This window comes from Henckelia pumila, chromosome 4 (assembly GCF_033568475.1).
Source record: "Henckelia pumila isolate YLH828 chromosome 4, ASM3356847v2, whole genome shotgun sequence".
Lineage (NCBI taxonomy): Eukaryota > Viridiplantae > Streptophyta > Magnoliopsida > Lamiales > Gesneriaceae > Henckelia > Henckelia pumila.
Genome location: NC_133123.1, coordinates 148,795,502 through 148,809,912, shown reverse-complemented (window position 1 = coordinate 148,809,912; position 14,411 = coordinate 148,795,502). Strand labels below are relative to the sequence as shown.

The following is a 14,411-nucleotide window of genomic DNA, read 5'->3' as shown; positions in this document are numbered from 1 at the left end:
CCACAGTTAGAATTTAATGGTCAAAAACAATAAATCGTGTGTATCTTTTAAGCAAAAATAAAGCACACAGTTGTTGGATATCTAACTCGATCTACAAGCTAACTTTGATCTTCGACCTTCGAGATTCTCGTTGGTATTTGATTACTACTAGAGCAATCTAATTAATACACACTCTAAACCCTAGGAACACCGGTGATGTTCCAAGAACTACCAAAGAGAGAATATTTAATTGTGTGGATTGTGTGTTCTTGTTCATGTGTCTGTCAACTAGATAGTACCTATATTTATAAGATTCTCAATTTGAACTAACAAGAATTCTAATCCACTTCGAACACTTTGATATATTATTTAAATAATATATTATGTAATGACAAAATTGATATATCTAATATTCTTTTGAATATGTTATATCTAAAATACCAAATACCTAAAAGAACACAATAATATGTTATAGTAATAAATAGTGATAAACCAGTGCCTTCATCAAATTTATTTCTTGGGTATTCGAAAGCGTTCAAAATCTTGGACGATCGAAAGTACAAAAAATACAGGAATTGCGTTGGATTTTCAATGAATAGCTGTTATATTTAAATCTTTGCAGATGGTGCTTTTGCCCGAAACGGAGTCCATTGAAGTGAGGGACGTTTGGGAGTACAATTTGGAGGAAGAATTCGAGTTTATTCAAAATATCGTGGATGAATACCCCTACGTTGCCATGGATACAGAGTTCCCGGGACTTGCCATGAAACCCCTGGCGGCAGAGGTCACAGACCCCCTTGATCACCAGTACAAACAAGTGAAACTCAATGTTGATCATTTGAAGATGATCCAATTAGGCCTCACTTTCTCCGACGCCGACGGAAATCTACCCCATCGCGACAAGTTCAGGTCCTGTGTCTGGCAGTTCAACTTCCGGGAATTCAATCCGATGCATGATATGCATGCTATCGATTCGATAGCGTTGCTGAACCAGGGCGGCATTCAGTTCGAAAGAAACATCCAAGAGGGTGTCAGCTCCCGTCGATTCGGGGAGCTCTTGATGTCCTCTGGGGTTGTTTTGAGAGACAACATGTGTTGGGTTACATTCCACAGTGTTTTTGATTTTGGGTTCTTGCTGAAGCTGCTGACTTGCCAGAAGTTGCCTGATACTCGGGCAGGATTCTACGAGTTGCTTCGGATATTCTTTCCGGTGTTGTACGATGTCAAATATTTGATGCAGTTTTGTGGTATGCACGGTGGATTAAACAAGGTGGCTAGGCTTTTGATGGTGGAGAGGGTCGGGGTCAGTCACCAGGCCGGATCGGATAGCTTGGTTACGGTTCGCGTGTTCAAGAATTTGAAGGACAACAACTTTGGAGGCAAAATGGGGAGATATGCTGGGGTTTTGTATGGTTTTGATGTTGATAATTGAGTGAAAAGATAACATTAATGAGATTGAATATGAAACTTTTATAGATGGGAAAACGCTAACATAATCGCACATAATGCGTGTTTTTCGATCGCAAGCGCACAATGTCAAGTTATAATATAGGAATTAAGTCCAAGTCGATCCCACAGAGAATGAATAAATGATATTATATCAAATATTTGCAACTAATAAAATCCTAATCCTATGTAGAGCTACGAAAATGGTTTGATTTTAATAAAAATAAAATTTGCAAGGAATAAAATTAAATAACCCAGAGTTCACGAGATGAAAATTCAATAAGTGATGAATGCTAGAGGTTCGACTTCACTTGACTGTCCACCACAATTTATGTCTAATGATTGTTTAATGATCAATTCTACTAGTTTATTAGTCAAGAATCCCTATTATTTTCTACTACCTCTCTCGAGTGTCAAGCAGAAATTTGTATTCAATAATAAACTCAATATCTCTATCTAAGTTCAACTATTAAATCCGGTAAATGGCACAAGAATTTTTCTAATGACTTCTATGGAGTTATATGCCTCTCGAACAATATAAACACCCAAGATGTATTTTTCTATGTCGTATTCAAAATCTCCTCTCTCGAGTGATAAATCCAAATAAAATATCATTCAATCTATGACCAGTAAATTGAAAGCATTAAAATCAGAAAGACACAAATAAACTGTACGAAGAATTCAAATATATAAATTAAAATATCTCAATCATGGTTTCCAGTCAAGATCCGTCTACCTCTAGACTAAGAAATTAGTTCATGACAAATTCAAAGATCAAATAAGACATATTTTTCCAATAATCCATAAACTAAAAAAAATAGAGTTCAAAGAGAACTAGAACGAATTAGAATGAAGATTCTCCGTCGTCGGATGCTGCCGTCTTCCGTCTTCGTATCGAGTTCTTGAGCTCTTCTGCACTTCAAAACTCTCAATAACCGTCTTTATGCTCTGAATGCTCTCTAAACCCTCGTAACCCTCAAAATAAGTTATAAATTATTTTTTAAACTCGATCAAGACTTTCCAAATTTTAGGAGAATACGCAGAGCTGGAGCGCCCGACATGTTTCCTCAACAGCGCTGGAGCGCTGGTATGATAGCGCTGTGGCGCTATTTCCTCGACTTTTCACCTTTTGGAAGACTCCGTATAGCGCTGGAGCGCTGAGATTATGGCGCTGGGGCGCTGACCTGTTCACTCTTAAATTCCATTTTTCAATTCTTTTTTTCACTTCTTTTTGACTCTTTTTGATCAAATAAAATAATTAACACTCAAATTCCTGCAAACAACACTAACAACAAGAGAAATGCATAATATCGCTCAAAACATAGCAAAAGCCAAGCTAAATCATATAAAATATAAGTGCATAAATTGCACTTATCAGCACCGAGCATGTATATAAAATATTTTTTATAAAAATAAAGATAATATGTAGTACCTTCAATCCACGTGAAAAATGTTAATATTAAATAAATTTATAATGAGATATGATAAAGTCTTATTTATAACCACCTGAATCAACCTGTTGAATAGTCGTGTTGATATAAGCGTAAGCTTACGATGCCTCTTTCTATCATATAATTCATTCAATTAACTGATGCAGAAAATAAGAATAATGTTGACAAAAAATAACAATTATAGTATTGGTTTACAAAGAAAAATTAGTTACATAAAATTTTAAAAATGGTCTGGAGAGACTCATTTTAAATAAGATTTTTTTTCAAAACTCTTGACAATTATTTTTGTACTATTTAGTAATACTTTGTGTATTTATTTTATATGTCGAGATTATCCGTAGACTATTTTATTTTATTTTAACTTATTTGAGAAATTTATTCAAAAAATAAAATTGGATAACATAAAGTAGATATAAATAATTCAGATATTATAACATCACCATTCTTCTGATATAAAACAGTATACTAAAAAAATCAACACTAAAATCATTGTAAAGTATAATCACTTGTTTATTAAACATTACTCATTTTTTATTTTATTTTTTCGGTTTTCTTTCAAACACTATTCACTATTGATTTTTCTTCACTTTTGTATAATTTATAAATTTAATCAGTTGTATAAAAATATAATTTTTAAAACAATCTCTAAGCTTATTTATTTGCGATTTTGGTATTTTATGTTATTAATCTTTAATTTTTAAATCTGTTTTTTTTTTCAATTTGAATTTTTTTCCAAGTGGTTTTAACTTGTCACGTATGATTCAATTCGAAGTATATGAAACTAAAATTAAAATTAGTTCATTAAAAAAAAAGTCACAAAAGTGAAATATATATATATATATATATATATATATATATATATATATATATATATATATATGTATGTATATATATATGTATGTATATATAAATTGTAATATATTTTATCTACATTTTAAAAGTTACGACGAAAAATCAATTGTGTGATATATTTTAGGGTCTAAATCCTCTTTAATTCGTAACAAAGCATATGAATTAAAATCGTATTTTTTCCCTTTTCAGCAATTCGGAAACATTGTCTATTGTCATATATTATTTTATTCAAACATATTATATTTTAAATCTCAAAATATCTCAATTTAATCGTCATTCACATAAATATTAACTAATTTTTATAATAATATTTACCAAACGAAATGGTGACAGTACCACATGCCCGTTTCATCTTGCAGGTCATCGTATCTTTCGCTCTCAATGTTAATCAATACAGTAGTGTTCATGACTGTTCAAGGCTTCGGGGAAAAAGAATACATAGAAAGTCAACTACAGTTTTAGTTTGTTCACAAAAGCACATGTCAACAAAAAAAACAAAAAATTTATAAGACAGATCTTCTATTCAATCAGTAATATGATAGTAATATAATTTTATAACGCGAGTGACAAAAAATACACTAAATTTAAGACAATTTATGCAGTATAAATTAATCATGTAAATATTTATTTTTAGACTAAAAATGAATGATGCCAAACATTGATCATTCACACCAAATAATACCTTAAAATTTTAGCGCAAACCTTTCCCACCATACAACAAACATTCCAATATTCAATCATTTAATCTAACTAAATTCAGATAAACATAGACAGGTGAATGTAACTTGCACCCTGAAATTCAGTTAAACGTAACTTGTTATGGATAGCCAATTGAATCTACTGAAAATCCATAAAACAAAACTCGGAACAACAAAAATCTGGAGAACAACATCGATGGCTTTGTGATCTCAGATTATAGATAATGTCCAAAGCCTAAGCTCAAATATAATAAAACAAAACCGAAAATAATAACCCATAATATTTCTTCAGTATGGCAAAATTCCTATGCCCATCAGCATGTAGCTAGTGGTATGTACATAAGATTAAGCTTTCACCATTTGCGGCCAGTATTTCTTCCCCGACCTTGTCCTCCACCTCTATTGGAAAATCCACCATTTCTCCTAGAAAATCCACCATTTCTCCTATCTGAGAAGCTGCCTCCTCGGCCACCACCTCCTCCAAATCTTACGCCTCTTGCCTGTTCTCTTTGTTGCAAACTTGGCAAAGATTTCACCACCTCTAAACTCACTCCAGCGGCATTCTCCTTACCTACAACCCCCACAAGGCAGAATTGAGTTTAAATTCCGCTCATATTTGTAACTACCATGGAAGTTCAAAATAATCATTTGAACGATTTGAAGGATTCTTTAAATGTGAACTATAACTAACAAAAAAATTGAGAATTTGAGATGGTAGGAACCTCACCAGCAAGGAAAATGTCCAGGTCATCAGCAGCCACATCAAACACTGCACCATTCCCATTAGATGTTAAAGAAAGTCCTTTAATTGACTCGACCTTCTCTTCAGGCAAAAATCTCCGTAGAACCCCATATGCAAAACTGCCATGTTAAGGTGCAAGGAAAAAAATTAAGTAGAGCACATCAACAAAACTAAGGAACTAGACAAGCATTGCTATCTTTTTAAGAAATAAATACATGCCAAAAGTTTCAAACAGAGAGAGCATATTGCTTCGTCAAAAGTATCCATCCAGTATAGAGGCTGCTTTCAACACATTATAGCAAAAATTGTGTCCCCGCACACCAAGAAAGCATAAGTTAAAGAAATAAGTAGCTATAACTCACGACTGCGAGTAAATGGGCTTTCCACATTCAAGGAGAACAGTGACACAGTTCTCCATTGAAGTGAGCAGCGATCGACTCTTGATCTCAGTATAACCCTGCATACCAAAGCATAAAACATGTGTCAACAAACAAATTACCCAAGTTTCCCATTATAATTATAATTATAACAATGAAAAGGAATGAAAACTTACAGCAGCCTTGGCCAGTGCCTTAGCAAGTAGTTCTGTTGGTGATAAATTAGATGAATTCAGCAGCTCTTCAGCAGCAGCTTTGAAAACTGGAATGACACTGCAAGTTGAAGAGTATATGAACATTGTGTCGACATCAACACTAAGCAATAACTTAAAAATTTCCTGTAGTATACCTATCAGAGATCTCAGTAATTTTTTCAGCAGCATCTGCACCAGCAACTTTAGCTATATCTGCTGGCTGTGGAGCAGAAATGTGTTCGAATTTGACACCTGATTCTCTTTCAATCCTAGAAAAGTTTGATTTCCTGGGATCATACAGCATTACAGCAACACCAGATTTGCCTGAAGAAAATAGCAACAAGCTCTTTAACAATCGTAACACGAAAACTGTACAAGTTCAAAATGTGAAGGACACAATATTAACCAACTTACCCGCTCTCCCTGTTCTTCCAGATCGATGAATGTATGCCTCTACATCACGAGGAGGCTCACACTAAATAATAACAAATATTTTGTCAGATATGACACAGAATATAGCAATAAATAAAATATCCTTGATTTCTGCTTGAGATGAGGAAAACAATGTAACCTGAATGATTAACTGGACATCATCAATATCCAATCCACGTGCTGCAACATTGGTAGCAACGAGTGTTAAAAACTTGCCTGACCTAAATCCAGAGAGTGTGACCTGAAAGGCATCAGGGACATCATGTAAAGAATGATGTAGTGTTATCTTAAAGATCTTAAATATTTTTCTTTGATCCATTCATGTGCATCCACTAATGGCAATAAAAATTTCATTGTCCAAGCAGGAATTTCGAGAAGCAGCAATATAACAAAGTTTGAAATAGAAGTATCAAGTCATTATTGGAGCATTATACTGTACATAGAGAAACAACTGATGGGAAGATAAAAACAGCTTTTCAGAAAGCTTTTTCAAACTAACAAAAGAAATTGGAGACCAAAAAAATCTTACCTCACGTGTGGCCTGTTGTATGTCACCATGCAAAGCACGAGCTCCAGGCAGTAATCCAGCAAGTGTTGACGCGGAATCCTTTGTCTCCGTGAAAATAATAGTGCGTCCTCCACTAATTATTTATGCCATTGGGGAAAAAAGTGAGTGGAAAATAGAAAGCGGAAGTATGATAAACATTTACGACACGATACCAAACAAAAAAAAATTACTTAAAAGGTCCTAGAAAAATACCAACCTACTGTAGCAACTAATGACATCTGGAATAAGCTGTGACCTGGCAGAACTTGAACAAGGAAGAACAATATGTCTCACATTGGTGCTAGCCTTCATTTTCTCATTGCCAACAAGGTCAGCAGTCTTCTTATCTGGTTTCAAGAATTTAGTAGCGATCTGACATCAAGTAGAGTCTGGTCAGATTATTAGAATGACAATACGAAAAGAAATGAATGTTGACAATCATAAATTTAGTATAGCAATTATAGATATTTCAACTAAAGAAAAAAGTACCTTCTTCACCCAGTCCGGTACAGTGGCACTAAACAGAAGTGTCTGGACTTTACTGGCATCTGCTACCTTGCCTTCAAATTAAATAATAACTAGAAATAAGCAAGTGATACTTTTACAGTAAATGAAGACTAAGGTCACATCCCATGGATGAACCCAAATAAGAAGGTAATATGTGTTAAAAGTATAGAACGCTTCCATCACAATTTTTTCCAGAATACCTAAAATAAGCTCAACATCTTCAACGAAGCCCATCCTCAACATTTCATCAGCTTCATCAAGCACTCGGAATTTAAGAGCCCCGAAATCAAGATTTCCCCTCTCTATGTGATCCTGCATGATGATTACAGAAATAAAAAAACAATTAAAACTTGTATTGCATTGTACACTAATGACTAAACAGTAATTTAGAAGCTGTCTTAACCGAAAGCATACCTTGATGCGACCTGGAGTACCAACAACTATATCGACACCTCTTTTCAATTGAATCTGTTGTGGCTGGTAGGGAGAACCCCCATACAAGCAACATGAATTCAACCCTATTGCCCCACCATAGACTTCAAAGTCAGAAAATACCTATGACAATTATAACAGAGAAACGTGGAACGTAAAACATGAGACTGAAACTACGAGGAAAAAAATTAACACAAGACTCTGAGAGAGTAAAAAATTAAAGTTAAAACTTTGCACTCAAATATATGTTTGGATCTAAGATCTCGAATACAACCATGGAAAATGCTATAAATAAAAAAGAAAAAAACAATAGCTTAAAAAATCAGATCCTGTTAATAGTTCTTCATAAGCAGCAGACAATATGTTAATGATTAGTAAATGTCCCTTGAAATAATACTTGTGGTGAACGCATTTTCATCTTTGATTTCTTCTAAACTATAACAGTAAATGTTTTTCCAAATTTTTTTTAATGGAAACCCAACTTCTAAACTAAGCATAGAAAATCAATACCTGTGTTGCCAATTCCCTGGTGGGTAAAAGCACAAGAACGCTAGGTGCCCTTCCATATCCGGCCTTCCGTGATGCTTTTGCAGGTCCATTTGTCAATGATTCCAATATTGGTAACACAAACGCCAATGTTTTACCCTATCAAAATTTAGGGGTACAGAAAGTTGTTCAATAAGAGTTATAGAACACAATCCGGAAAATATGGGCATGATCCGAAGCATATCCATGAGCCCGCCAAAGAGAATCTCGGGTTCCTTTTGTACTTGGTAGGTTCAATTTAAACAGTTACAATAATTATCAAGAATTTGAGATTTTTATCACAAGTAACTTGTGTATTTCACCAGTAGTTGAGCAGCTGGATGATGAACAATTAGAGTAACAAATAACTTTCAATTGTGAATTTCTACAAGCTGCCATTACTCAAATTGCTGCATCTCAGTTGCTCCAAAATAAGATGAAAACCGTAGCCCGATGCTTTGATAGAGGTTAAAACGAACCCAAATAACAATACAAATTCAATCTATTCTCAGGTTAAAAAAAACCCAAAAAGTATTCCAACCTGACCAGTGCGTGCCCTTCCAACCAAATCTGAGCCATCAAAAATAGTATTGAATGTCATCGCCTGAATAGGAAACAGCGACTCGATCCCCTTTTTCTTCAAAGCCTCCCTCAGTGGCTCAGAAATCCGGAAATTCTTCACCGCGTTAGGATTCTCTTCCTCCTCCTCCTCGTTCAATTTCATCTTCTTTTTCTTCTTACCCAAATCATTCACGGGTTCGCCGATCTCCGAGCTAGTCTCGCTCCTCTCCTCCACGCTATCGTCCATCTCAATCTCCAAAGCTTTCCGCTTCTTCTCTTTGCTCTTTTTCAGAACGATATGGGAATTAAAATCATCAGGGCCCGGCTCGGAGATTGGTTTCGTATTGTTGGTGGATTTTTTCTCTTTCTTCATCTTTTGCTTAACGAAATCATCACCATCCACGGACAAAGCTTCAGCTTTGTTCAATTTCTTCATCTTGGAGGAAGACTGTGATTCTGGTAAAGCAATAGAAGGCATGAGTCGCACTACGAGAGAGATGAACTGAGCTCTCTGCCGCTGCAAGGAATTTATCAATGTCGAGCAGGAGCAGCAGAGACCGAAGAGGAGAGAATTGGGTTTTAGGGTTTGCAATTTATAGGCTATCAATAAGAAGTGGTTTTCGTCGTATAAAGTCCTGAGCTAAATAAATCCGGGCCGGCCTGAATTTCGTTTTGGGCCAATATTCAATACATATGGAGTTTGGGCTCATTCGCGAAAACACCCACTACAAAAAGTCATCCAGCCTCATGACTTTTCTCTCTTTTCCACTATATTTGTAGTAAAAATTAATTTGGTATATCTGTGAGCTATGACTCAAATGTCAAATTAGTGTACAACTTCTATTATTGGTATATCTGTGAGCTATGAAAGGTATAATATATTTAATCCATCTATAATATATATATACAAATAAAAATAAAGTTTGAGTTTTTTATTTAAAGGGTGATTTTATGCTCAAAATTATCATATTTCACAAATTTTTGAAGACTTTTATTTGTTGGAATGATAGTATTAGAGGGGATCATTTTAATATTTATGAAGGGTAAATTTTATGCTTAGTTATTTGCATATTCAAATTTTAAACATGCATAATTTTGACACCTCTACACACAGATCATCCAAGAATAGTCGATTTTGTGAGTATTATTCGACTTGATTCATTAAAAATAGATTTTTTATGTTAAAAATATTACTTTTTTATTTTAGATATAGACCGAGTCGACTCGTCTCATCGATATAATATGTATAAAAGTCTCACAATATATCTATTCATGTAACAAATATATTTAAAATTTAAACATTATTGTTACAACATATTATATAAAAAAATATTTATTTCATTTGAGATAACACTAAAATAAGTATAACAATATTTCATGGTCAAATTAACTTCTTAATTTGTTGTTGCATTCGATTTTTTGGCTGAGTTGAAATTAATATTAATAATACAAAGAATATAAAAACATATTTAAAAAATAAGTAATGATTCTTTTTATCAAAATTTTAAAGAATAAATAAATATTTTCAAAAAATCAAAAAAAAAATTCCGAGGAATAAATTTTGATTTAAACTTTTAATTATTTTGAAAACTTGTCAAAAAATATTTATATGAAGTTTTCGATTCGGGTGACATTCTTTACCAAAAAAGTAGAAAAATTAATATTATATATATATATATATATATAAATTATATTTTATTCAATATAATATTTTATAGAATAGAGAGAATTGGCTAAATATATAGAAGTTACTTATAACAGAAAATCAATATAAATTTTGAACCGAAAATTGATACATTATCATATATAATATTTATAAAAAATTTCAATAAATATATATAAAAAAAGTGATACTACATGTCCAACGAAATTTGTACAATAAATATTACGATACAAAAAATTTAATATATCAAAATCTCACGATACATTACAAAATATTGCGATAAAATAATAAAATCTAATTATATTATGGTTGTAAATATCATTATACATAATATTTGTTTTATATTTAGTGTTTTTTTTTAAAAAATAACCAAAACTAAAAAGTAGTGACAAGATGAGATAAAATTTCAAATTCGAAGTTATAATATTATTATTATTATTATTATTATTATTATTTTAGAGTAATATTATATAGATATAGATAGATAATGTGAAAAAGTTCGCATATACAATCTTGGAGACGCCGCTTTCCATTAAAGTCGGGAAGAATTCACATATATACAAACATAAAAAAATAAGTTGAAATTTAAAAAAAAAAATTTAAAATCTTGGAGATGCGCCCGCTTTTGCAAGAAAGCGACTCCCGTAGAATTCGAGTGGTGTTGCTTCAATAGAGTTTGCAAGACATATTCAGGAGGGTACGTGTCAGACTGTCAGCGCCATGCAGTTTTTCATGTCCACTAGGAGTTGTTTTGAGTGACGGCAATCGCTGGGTTAGAACTTAGAACCCAAAATCATAGCCACTGTGGAATGGATCGATTACGTTCCACCGTGGGTATGATTTTGGGTTCTTGCTCAAACTGTTACGTGCCGGAAGTTGTGTGATACGCGGGGCAGGATTCTTCGAGTTGCTCTATACAGATGTCAAAAGTTTGGATCAAACAAGGTGGCCAAGATATATTATGTGTTCAAGAAACCGAAGACGGCAACTTTAGGGTAAATTGATGTAAGATTGTATTGTGCTATTCTTTTTCTTGAAATATCATTAAACGAAGTAGTTATTATAATAATATATAAAGAGAGGAGATTTTGTTGTTGGAGGTTTTTTCTTGATATGTGCATGTATGTAAACTCACAAATTACAATAAATTACACCGCATCGCGATAAAGATTATCAATATATACCAGTAGTAATTCTTTGCCAGCATCTTGCAGCTCATCATTGCTGATCAGTAGTTGTTAGTAAGGCTTTGTTGATTTAAATCGACAATACCGTCGAAGCAGTTATTCCAGGGTGACCCTGGCACTACTTCAACAGAATTATAGATAAAATTTGGTTTCTTAATTAAGCCATTAGCGGCTTGCGCTGCCCCGAATCGCCGGTGACGGGAACTTGAACGATTGAATAAATATAACATATAACCAAACACAAATACTTTGTTCATCAAACCTATAGAAATTAAAAGATCAAGATGATCCATAATCACGTTCTTTCATGTTCTGTTGCCCTCTGCCTTATTTTGTTCACTATCATAATAACCTTCTATTCACTATTTCTATCATCAATATCATGAATTGAACCATAATCAGATACACAATGTCCAAGGACAAGTAGATCATAAACAAAATGATTTGCTATTTCGTTCCCAAATAACATATTCCATTACATCATTACATTTGCTAATCATGGTCGAAATATGGCTACTCCAGTCTCCACGCACGTATATATACATACCTTTAAAAGTATCGGACTATATGATCGAACAGACACATTCACACAAAAAATTCACATGAGCCCTACGTCGAAAAATGAACCATACAAAGGTGTTTAAAGACAGAGTCAGGGCCTACAAACTACAAACACCTCGTGTTGCTTGTATAGCTAGCTACTGCCAAATCTCCTTTTCCGCCTCTGTAGGACAAGCTCACAAAATTGATATCTAGTACTCATGTAATAAATATATTTAAATTTTAAACATTATTATAAAAATTATTATATAAAAAAATATTTATATCATTTGAGAAAACACTAAAATAAATATAATAATATTTATTATCAAATTAACGTCTTCATTATTTTTGGACTGAGTTGAAGAAATAGGAAACATATCTAAAAAATAATATATTATTTTATCTATAAAAAATATTTCTAAGAATTTGCCATCACTTGCATGAATAAATTTTAATGATTTTTTTTATTATTATTTTGAGAACATGTCTGAAAATATTTATGTGAAATTTACGAATAGTCAGTATATTGAAAACAAAAGTTAGGAAAATGTAAAATCATCTCTCTCACCCGAAAGTTTATATTTTATATATAGAATAATGTTACATGAACACTTGATATACATCCTTCTTTATTAATTATAAAAAAATTTTGATCAACTAGGAATCATTTCTTATCATAGATATTTTTGCAATAATTAATGAGGGAAATGAAGAAAATTTTAAATAAAAATGTAAACAAGACATACATATAAGATTTTTCTTATATATGTATGTACGAACATGGAAAGCTTGGTTACGGATCGGATACCATATTATAACATACCTCTACTCTCTAGCCCCTCCCCTAGATAATTGAGATTTGAGAATAAGGGTTAAAAAGTAAACCAAATGTAGAAGTAAAATAAGCTGCAGATAAACATATATACTATTGATTATTCACCAAAAGATTCAAAAACCAAGTAGTAGTTGACATTCAGATAAAATCACACACTGAAATTGTTTCTTGAACGTGGATAACCACCGAGCCAAAATACAAAAAGTCCTCGAAACAAACTAAGCATCTTTTGTTGCTTTATATGCTCTTATCTCCCCTTGGACCGCTCCAAACCAGAGAATGGTTTCTATTGACCTTTCGTCTAGGGGGAAAAAAATCGATGGTAAATCAACAAACAAGATTAATTTCATCATTATCTATGTTGAAAGAATGGAAAAGGGAATTTGAATATGTAAATATTTCACTTACACACAAGATAATCATCCTTTGCTAACAAAAGAACTAGTTTTTATGAATATTTTCATGTTCTGAGTTGGTTTTTACTTTTATATGCTAACTCAAACTGATTCCTAATAATATGCATGAGAAGAAATGTTACAAGTGTATTTACTAATTGAAAAAATTATATATAGGGATCGAGAGATGAACCTGCTGAATTCCATCACATGTGGGAGCCGAGGATTCCTCTTTTTGGAACATGTGGCCGATGACCTCTTGCAAGGTCGCTTTCCTATTTGCCTTAAAGTTCCAAAGCTCCGCAACCACGTAGCGTCCACTCGGATTATATTCATTTATGACACAAATCGTATTGTAATTGTAGGTTAAAATAAAGAGTTAGTATTGTCCGTGGTGTCACAACATCAACGACAACACAGTGCAGCGGAAAATAAATAACACAAGAAATTAATTTTGCACGAGTATAAAAACTCGTGCGGGTGCCTTAGGGCTAAATATCACTAGTAAACGTAAGAATAGTCTTACAAAGTAATCCTAGTGATTTTACGAAAAATCATTAAATCCTAAATTTCTCAACAAGTTGAGAAATCAAACTTGCATCCTAAAATACAACAGAGTATAAAAGAAATTGGATGCAACTCCCGTAGCCTAAATTGAAGAGACAGAAAATATCTTCAACAACACAGTTCCCACAGTGTTGTCTCTGATGTTTTCAATACGAACGGCGACACGGGGACATGCAACAACGATGGTTGCAAAACTTCTTCAGAATCTTCGAATTCTTCTATGTGATTTTCCTTGAAAGCTCTTCTGAATTCTCCTCTAAAGTGTGTTCTTGTTTGTGCGCAAAATCCCTCTTTATAGATTAGCTTTTACGTATAAAAGGGATTTTCTTGTAGAGTCCTACACAATAAGGAAATAAATCTTTTTTAGGAACAAAACTCTTTTAAATATAAATAATACTATCTTGATAATATTTGATAACAATAATACACAATAATTCCTTATCAAGATAATATTTAATCTAGACAAATATCTATCTCA

The 14,411-nt window shown here is 32.9% G+C and overlaps 2 protein-coding genes across 2 annotated transcripts; one reads left to right on the top strand and one right to left on the bottom strand.

Annotated features, from left to right (window-relative positions):
- The first annotated feature begins 601 nt into the window (after positions 1-601).
- Positions 602-1,411, top strand: LOC140867844 (probable CCR4-associated factor 1 homolog 6). The gene has a single exon (XM_073272893.1). The coding sequence runs from the start codon at positions 602-604 to the stop codon at positions 1,409-1,411; it is 810 nt and encodes a 269-aa protein (XP_073128994.1).
- A 3,148-nt stretch (positions 1,412-4,559) lies between these two features.
- On the bottom strand, positions 4,560-9,322 carry LOC140894745 (DEAD-box ATP-dependent RNA helicase 7-like). Its single transcript, XM_073303343.1, has 14 exons — positions 8,724-9,322; positions 8,168-8,302; positions 7,640-7,780; positions 7,426-7,537; positions 7,208-7,278; positions 6,936-7,090; positions 6,701-6,812; positions 6,311-6,412; positions 6,154-6,214; positions 5,895-6,063; positions 5,722-5,818; positions 5,531-5,625; positions 5,154-5,287; positions 4,560-4,997 (listed from the first exon to the last, which is right to left on the bottom strand). The coding sequence occupies exons 1-14, from the start codon at positions 9,219-9,221 to the stop codon at positions 4,780-4,782; spliced, it is 2,100 nt and encodes a 699-aa protein (XP_073159444.1). The 5' UTR covers positions 9,222-9,322; the 3' UTR covers positions 4,560-4,779.
- Between the last annotated feature and the right edge of the window lie 5,089 nt (positions 9,323-14,411).

Coding starts and splice junctions, on each gene's coding strand:
- LOC140894745 (XM_073303343.1), bottom strand. CDS start 9,221: ATGCCTTCTATTGCTTTACCAGAATCACAGTCTTCCTCCAAGATGAAG. Junction 7,781..8,167: donor CCAGGGAATTGGCAACACAG/GTATTGATTTTC, acceptor TAATTGTCATAG/GTATTTTCTGACTTTGAAGT. Junction 7,091..7,207: donor TACCGGACTGGGTGAAGAAG/GTACTTTTTTCT, acceptor ACTTGATGTCAG/ATCGCTACTAAATTCTTGAA.
- LOC140867844 (XM_073272893.1), top strand. CDS start 602: ATGGTGCTTTTGCCCGAAACGGAGTCCATTGAAGTGAGGGACGTTTGG.